The following is an 8,572-nucleotide window of genomic DNA, read 5'->3' as shown; positions in this document are numbered from 1 at the left end:
TAATGTATTTTTGTCCAAAAACAACCGAGAGTCAAATTATCCACTGAAGTCAATATAATACCCTGTATTTTGATCCCTCTGTCTCCATCTACCTGAGGCACTGTGAAGAGAGGGGAGACATCATGGCTGGCTCTCCGGTCTGTGTGTAGTTTTTTTTAGTTTGTGTAATTGATGCATGTGACAGTTGAATCTGAAACGTGTGTCTTGTTTGTCAGGGGATGGTCTGAATCAGCACCACTGTCACATCTTTCTTATAATACAATGAAACCCAACACACTGTCCTTTATCTCAACAATCACAGATGATGCTGTTTTTCCACCGACGCCGTCCCAGCCTCCTCCCGCCTGCTCCACTGGTATCAGAGCAGGAAAAATAAGTGATAGGAGTTGACATTCAGATACTCAGAGCTGAGATCCCTGTTGAACAGACGGAGGTCGCCTTGGTCTCCACAGCCACCCAGTTTATGTCAGGAAGGGAAGCTGGTGTATTTCCTCCCCTTCTTTATCCAAAGGAAGTGCTAAAATAAGCACCAGTGGTGGAGCGCCCCAGCGCGGACACCTTTTCCACAGGCCACTCACTTGGTGTCTGAGGGAGAAGTCGGAGGGGTTCACAGCCACAGAATCACCATGAAGACCGTCAGGGTTCTCGTCCTGCTCCTGCTAGCATCTGTGCACGTCTTCACACCAGGTAGGGGAGCTGCCTTTGGCTGGGGCTCGGGCTCTAGAGCTGAAGGCTCTCAGAGGTCTCAGCCAGGTCAGGCTTTTTGTTGACTTATTTTATATTGTAGAGCTGAGTGATTTTTGTTTATTTAGTGTCTAAACATTTCCACTGCTCCGTTTTCCTGAGAAATTAAAACTTTCCTGTGTCGTTCAGCAGTAATGTTACATGTCTTCTTCGTGGGTTTTTTGGGTCATGTCGTTTAGCTTTGTTTTGGTGTGTGGACAGATAGAGATCACAGTGTTGGTCAAAAGCCGCTCATGCTCTGTACGTTATCTGTGAGGTGTCCACTCGGAGCATTTCCGTCTCTCCAGGCTGAGATAAGCTCTGTGTGAACCTCCACTTGTTCTCCACCTTCACTGCAGGCTTTTGTACTAACAAGTAAGAAAAAAGGTCATAAGTAGTGTTTTTATTTTGACATATTTAGTCAAAAAGAAGACGGTATTATCTTTTTATTAGGATCAAAATCAGCAGTTCCTGGTTGAAGGAAAGAGAAGAGGGAGGCTCTTGATGTGCTTGTTGCTTGGTGAGGGGAGTGGTAGGTGAACCAGTGGGAACCAACCTGCCCCCTCTCTCATAGACAAAGCACATCATTGTCCTGAGACTGAAATGTCCCGACTGGCAACAAATCTACTTCCAGCGTTTGGTGGTAAACATCTGGAGGAAACACCCAGCGCACGGAGCCTCAGTGTTTCTCCACCACATATAAACAATACTGCTAAGCTGATGATGAGGAAAAGCGAATGTTTGGCCGTTAACTGTTTAATTTACTACTGTATGCTGATCAGATGTAAAAGAAATAAACTGTGTGTTTGGACCTGGTGAAATTAGTCAGATTAAAACATGGAGGAGCTAACACCACCTCGCACCGCCTGTCAGACATCTGATCAATAGGGTTTGTGGTGAAATGACTTGGCCTTAGCTTTGGAAAAATGAGATAAAAAGCACTAAAACCTTTTATTAAAATGACTTGTTTCACTTTAACAGACCTGCATCTTTATGGACATTTATGTAACTTGACTTGGACAGTAAGTATTTAAAAATGGACTATGACTTGTCCCTAGTGGTTTAAGAATTTAAGCCTTGATGACTCGATACTGTTCTGAAATACATCAGACATGATGTGGATTTGTCTTTTGAGACTTGACACAGACTTGTCTTGAATGACCTGTGGGAAGAAATTTTCTTGGGCTTTTTTAAAATAACTTAAAAAACTTTAGCCTCAGCTTTATGGTTGTTCCAACATGAGCGAGACTTGGACCTGTTTCAAATGAACCAGAGGAGAGAATGGACTCAGTGCCCAGACCTGACTTTGACTTGTTTCAGGTGACTTCTACTTTTGTTAAATGATTTATAAAATTCTTGAGAAAATGTTTCAGACTGCACTTGGACCTCCCCCAAAACTCTTAACAGCAGCTCTGGAAACCAGACTCGTGGAGCCAGAGCAAGTTGCATGATGGCACAGAGATGTGCTCTGGGGTGCAAGGATGCCACAGCTGACGACGGTGAAGACAGGAAGTGGGACTGTACGGCTCAGAGGACAACAATAGTGTGTCTGGGACAGGATGCAGCCTCACACCGCTGCAGCACTTGGAGCAGAGGATATCCACCTCCACCGCTGTCTTGATTTCTCATCCCCAGTCTGACACTGGGAGCGAGGGCACGCCTCTGTGGCAGACGCTGCACTTTGAAGCTGTGCCAGAGAGGAAAGAAGCAAATATGCAGATATGAACCTAAAATAGAGAATCTGCCTGAGTTTTACAAACTGATAACATATGTCAAATAGTGCAGTGGAACCTCAGACCGAATGTGAGAAGTCAGAGCCCAAAACCTGTCTGCAGCAACAAAGTGGCTCCTCAGCAGGTCATGACCCCACTTGTCTGCACCTGTCACAAAAACATCAGGTGTTCAAATTTCTTCTGGGCTTCAGACAGCGAGTAGCTGCTCCACGTCTGTGGTGTGACACGAGTGCAAACTCACAGCTGTGTTTCTGTTTTGTAGTTTCATCAGATGTGAATTCAACAGCAGTAAGCGTGATGTCATCTACATGTAAGTATAGCGTTACAGTAACAGGTTACATTTTAGGTAAAACCCTTATTTGCAGCTGTTTGTCCCTATTTCTAGTCTCTGTGCTAAGCTAAGAGATTCTCTCTGCTACAAAGCAAACAAATGTATTTCCTAAAACTTTTTTTAAGTTGTAGAAAATGTTAGACAAAGAAAATGTGTCTATTCAGGTTTTGTAGCAGGCAACAAACAGACAAAGTAGAAACGTATAGTTTTGTTTCCTCCTGTGTTGTCGTTACTTTGATTATATGGAAACTTGACCGGTCCTGGTTTTTATTTCTCTACAGCTGTTACTGCACACAGCCATTCATATGTCTTTCTTTATATCTGTTCCAGCTCCACCAGCAGCTCCTACAGATCCTGTCAACACCACCATCGCTTCTGAGAACGGTGAGTGACAGAAGGTCACAGTAACCGATACAAGCAGCAGGAAGGACTCGCACACAGGTCGGCAGGCAGCTGCAGTCAGGTGACCTCACTAGGAGAGCAGGTCTTTTACAGAGAGGTAGGGTCAGGCACCAGGAACAAACCACAGGTTGGCTGGACACTCAGCTGGCAAAGGAGTGGGGACACAGGTTTAATGCTGAGAAGCTGGACGAGCAAAGGAGAACAGGTGTGTAGGTGGGCGGGGGAGCGTACAGTGATAGGAGGAGAATTCACAGGGTAAATCCCAGTTTCCTTAGTTAAACCCACATTTCTCTCAGTTCTGATTTTTACTTGTGTCGTGGTCCCACCCACATAAGATGCAATGAAAAAAATTCAAGGAGAAAGGAACCAAGGAAACGTTTATGTCCTTTTCCCCGATCCTTCACCTGAAGCGTCCAGTCACCAACTGATTTCTCAGAGAGGGACGTGTCAGCCCATGTCTCTCATGTATCCTCGCTCCTAAAAGCAGGAAGAAGAGCTCTGGGACGTCTTTCAAGATGGCTGAATAGAGCAACTTCCCTGTTGAGCGAGGATCAAGAAATGAGGAACAATCAAATAAGGGAATTGGGATGTACCCCTGGTAGATCTGGTGCATGGCTGAGGAAAGAAAGTTCAGCAGAGCTCCATATTTATCCAGGAGACTGAGGAAGTGTGAACATGGCTCGGGCTGGGGCAGAAACCATGACACTGATGCTGTATAGACTCGGCCTTGTTCCTGAAAACAGCTCCTTCACTCCCCTTTTCTTTTTCCTAGAAACAAAGTCTCTGTTAACATCAAATACGACAACTGTTCAAACAACAGCTAAAGCTCCGAACCAGACTGTGACGGTCTCTACAGCTCCAGATCTTAACCGGACAGACAATGGAAGTAAGCTTTCTCCACACTGATTCACACCATCGGCCTGGTGGTGACACACAGACGAGCAATGACATGAGTCAGTGTGATGGCGGCAGATTGAACCATGTCAGCGGGCGCTGTGTTGCACCACTGGGCCTGAGAGCTCGGCCTCCTGTCCTGCTGTGTAGACGGAAAAATAAAAAGTAAAACAAAAATGTGGCAGACTAGGAGCAGCAGGTTCTGGCCAGAACAACAAACACATTCATGTTTAAGCTTAGTTATCTTTAAACACACGTTTGTTTGCTTGTGTAGCTTTGGGTTCTAAACATTTGCTGCCCAGTTCTCCTCCAACTCCATCCCCAACCCCACATGTCCACACTAGGACTGTGACACAGATCAGCACGAAGGAACCTCAAGGTAAGAAAACACTTCATAGTACCAGCAGAGATTATTACACTCAGTAATGATGTATTAGTTCTCCTGGGATGGCGTGATGGTGCAGGGTGTAATCTGTGTTTAAAGCACAATTTGAACTAGTTTCCATTTTGTTAGGACAAGACGAGAGCACTGAAAAACCAAAGACAAGCAAAGGTATGTCCCCAAAAAGAAACGGTCTCAAAAGTATGGCACATGATTTCTTTGGTCAGAATAAAGGTTTAGACATTAAGATGCACCCATCTTCACTGTCTGCAGGCGCAACTACCCCTACCCCTCCCCCTACCCCAGGTACAGTACACCTGATGTTTGTACTCCTCCGTTTCCTCTTGTTTTGTTCTTTGCATTCATAAGTCAACATTTACAAATGCCAGTGTAATATGACATGACTACAAACAAACACCCTCGTGGCCTCTTGTAGATGTACATCAAAACTACCAGCTGGTATCCATGATGTAGTTTTGATTGATACATCTGTTTGAGTGGAGCTCTGGGCGTGAGAACATGTTGATCAGCTTGTTTTTATTGATTGAATCAGGTCATTTCAATATGAGCACACATGGAACCACTCCACATCCAAAGGTGCAATCGGGGGAGAATGAAAAGGCCACAGAGAAAGGTTCTGGTAAGGTGCACGAATACTCTACAGTACTGTGCTGCCACACCTGAGGATGGTGTTGCTGCATATGAAGAATGAATACGGTTAAAACTTAAATCGTTTTTACTTGTACTGTTTGGTGACAGGAGCAGGAAGCTAATCATGCTAATGTTTTGATAGGTTCTCAGACCAGTGAGGAGAAGAAACCAGGTAACGTACTAGCAGTTGCTACACCCCCTGTTCATCTTCTTAGACACTGATTAGAGAAGCTGAATGTGATGGATGTCTCTGAATGTTTCCTTCTGTCTGACCCTCAGACAAAAGGCTGTGGTGGATTCTGCTGCCTGTCTGCCTGGTCGGAGCTTTCGCTGCTGCCGTCGTCCTCAAATACAAAAGCAAGAAGATCCACAATCACACAGGTACATGCAAAAGGACTAATATTTCACTGTGTGTTTGTGCTGTGGCTTGTTGTTGGCTCTTTATAACCAACAGGTGTAATTCTCCATACATCAGTGAAACATACATGCGTCTCTTGTCTTCTGTTCAACAGAATCCATTGACACTGGGCTCGAGAAGTAAGTCTGGACAATCAGCACTATATTTTAAATGTTATTTAATTTGTTTATTCCACAGGGACCCGTTGTCACACAGGGTACACCGGTGCAGTGTGCGTGGGGCGTCTAGCTGAGAGCTAATCTGCAGCCCCTGCTGTTGGTTAGGCTTTTAAAACAGGTTCAAACATCCAAGAACAAGCAGCTTGATAGACAGAGCTAGTTCAAACCAGAAGGCCAAACCAGCACCATTATGAGACAGTGGACACAGACCTGTAAGAGGCCCCTAGTGATGATGTGGTTTGTTTGTGTCTTCTTATGGATGTGTTGTAGCTTTGTAGTTGCTTTGCATCTGTTTTTTTTTTTATTATGTGGTGAGCCCCTCATGTTTCTGTGGACCTGTGCCCAGTATTCCCATTCAGTAGTCATCAATGACCAGCACCGTTCTTCTGGCTGTAATTGTAAATCTTCTGGTAAAGTACTCCATACTGTAGTACTGAAAAACAGCTGCACCTGGGAACCATACAGGTGTGTGAACAACCATCCCTCTGTCTCTCTGCCTCCACAGCGCATCGTTCCAGAGCAGACCCGAGAGCACCAAAGACTGCGTCATGCTCCTCGGCGTGAAGCCGTCAGGCGGAGAAGAAAGTGGTGAGCGTCCCCCTGTGTGTTTCCTGCCTGACTTCCATCTCGTGGTAGAGCTGTTTCTCCACAGACTTGCAGTGATTCCAGGGACATTACAGGCTTTTAATATCTCATTGTGCTGTGTGGTCTTTGGGGCTTTCGCCGGGCAACAGAAGGTGTTTCCTGTGATTTGACTCCCCCGCCCTCCAACAAGCAGCAGGGTTTGACAGATAGGGACTTCCTAACATAAACATACATTATTTTGGACAGGAGCTATTGTGCGGCCAGTAAATGTCATCTGCAGGCGTGTTTGTTGGGGCGGTGCATGTGCACATCTACGGGTGCACGTGGTTTATACACACACTCTGCCCCCTATGCAAAAAACAAAACAAAACAGAGCATTAAATGTCCTGCCTTCCTTTCCTATCTGGCCTAGATGGCTGGCTGAGAGTTTCACAGGGAAATGAAGTTGTGCTTGAGGAATTCTGCTGAGGAAGAACGTGTTTATATAGTTACGCACCGGATTTCACTGGATTGTAGCTTTGTAAACACTGCAGTACTCTGCACTAAGTCTTAGAATTCCAAACACTCGCTAACAAACTGCTTTTTATTATCAGCTACTTCCTCCGTAGGAATGAGTCCTCCAATCAGTCCAGCATTTAATGTAAGATAGTGGTTTGTCAGACTGCAGCGTTAGGCCGTTTGCTGCCAGGAGAGTGGTTTCAGATGAACGTTTGAATCAGAGAACATGTGGGAAACGTCCTGACTGTGGAGGCACACTGTCCCATACTGCACCTACTGCTGTTTGAAGCTCTCAAAAGCCAGGCCACAGATCTGTTCTGAGCCCTTTTCAGATAGAGATAACGCTTGTTGATCTCACAGATGCGATTACTTCAGTTGCCTCTGTTGTTGTGTGTGTTTCAGCTGCTGCGAGATAAGAAACGAGGGCGATGATGTGGCCAGTGGAGAAGTCCCAGCCGTCGCCCACACACTGGCCGCCTGGAGGAGCTGCTGATGTTTAATGTTCTTTTGTTTTGTGGGTGAATTGTGTGGAGCAGAAAGTGTCCAACAGTGTTTCTCCTGTATGATTCTGTAAGTTGGGAGCAGCTTTATGAAGCAGGGCGTGTGACTGTGATTGTGAAATCTCAGAATTAATCAGTGGGGATTTTTTGAACTGCACCTCTCTTTGAAACGGTAGCATATGCTCAACCTTAACCGCTACACACGTTCTCTGTACAGTGCACGGACCTCAGATCCACCGCATGTTTGATGTAATGAATCATTTCACAGTTGTATAATTATCCTTTGGTCTTTTTGTTACCCTTCATTTATTTGCCTTGTAATTGCAGTAATATCAATTTACGTGGTGGTTTAATTTTGTTCAACATTCAAGCAAAGGACTAAGTAAAGCGCATGAAGAGGAGCGTGTTTAAAACACTGTAGCTGCTTTATGGCTGGGATTTGTAGTTCTCAACCTCAGTTTCCTCAATAAAACACTAAGATGGCTTGGTTGTGAAGTTCAAACTTTGTCCTAAACTCATATTTGATTATTCATTACTTTGCTTTTGAATGGGTGTAAATGGTTCTATGAGTTTTGAACGCATCCTTCAGCAGTTATAGAAACTAATAACAATGAAGTATGGTGATGTAAAAATATCTGACATGCACGTGAACCATTGTAGCTGTAAAAGGATCTAAGAGTTAGTGTCGTTTTCAGCCTTTCTATTTATTAATATTAGCTTTTCTGATGTGGCTGTAGAACCACAGTTTGCAGCAGCAGCGTTGTCAGTTCGGCGTCTCACCACCAGAGGGCGCAGACAGTCAACACAAGCCATTAGCTGACAGTTTGTTGACAGAGGAGTGAAATATGGACAACCAGTGTAAAGTAGTTCACCCCGTCTCCCTGCTCGGTCTTCACAACATAGCGTTCTTATAGATAAGCTCATAACCAGCGTGACTAAATCTTTTTTTATGGTGTGAATCCTACTTCATAGCAAAAAAGACCTGAGTGACCTTTGCTGTTTTGGAGCCATGACCTTTATTTTGCATTGATTTACACACAGCGTTATTACGGACTGGGCAACAGCTTCCCCGTCCAGGAGACGGTGACCAGACTGGCACTAGACCATCACACACAACTGGAAAACCTCACCAGCTGTGGCCAAAGGTCTGCTCGTCTTCGTTGTGTGGGATCCTCTCACTTCTAGCTTCAATGTGGCTGACAAATAATAAATCAATATAAAAGCTGCATTTCAAATGAATTTAGGTGCAGTGCTCATATTTCAGGGGCCTTGCTGAGTCCACATATGAAGTCTCTGA

General features: G+C 44.8%; 1 protein-coding gene across 1 annotated transcript; it reads left to right on the top strand.

Annotated features, from left to right (window-relative positions):
- Nucleotides 1-391: 391 nt before the first annotated feature.
- Nucleotides 392-7,759, top strand: LOC109973885 (mucin-5AC-like). Its single transcript, XM_020623755.1, has 13 exons — nt 392-687; nt 2,719-2,766; nt 3,118-3,171; nt 3,962-4,075; nt 4,358-4,462; nt 4,598-4,636; nt 4,739-4,771; nt 5,019-5,105; nt 5,259-5,288; nt 5,396-5,497; nt 5,629-5,653; nt 6,198-6,280; nt 7,178-7,759. The coding sequence occupies exons 1-13, from the start codon at nt 627-629 to the stop codon at nt 7,189-7,191; spliced, it is 795 nt and encodes a 264-aa protein (XP_020479411.1). The 5' UTR covers nt 392-626; the 3' UTR covers nt 7,192-7,759.
- The last annotated feature ends 813 nt before the right edge of the window (nt 7,760-8,572 follow it).

The sequence above is a fragment of the Monopterus albus genome, unplaced genomic scaffold (assembly GCF_001952655.1).
Source record: "Monopterus albus unplaced genomic scaffold, M_albus_1.0 scaffold309.1, whole genome shotgun sequence".
NCBI classification, from domain to species: Eukaryota; Metazoa; Chordata; class Actinopteri; order Synbranchiformes; family Synbranchidae; genus Monopterus; species Monopterus albus.
Note: the sequence above shows the minus strand (reverse complement) of the source record. Positions and strands in the feature narration are given on the sequence as shown.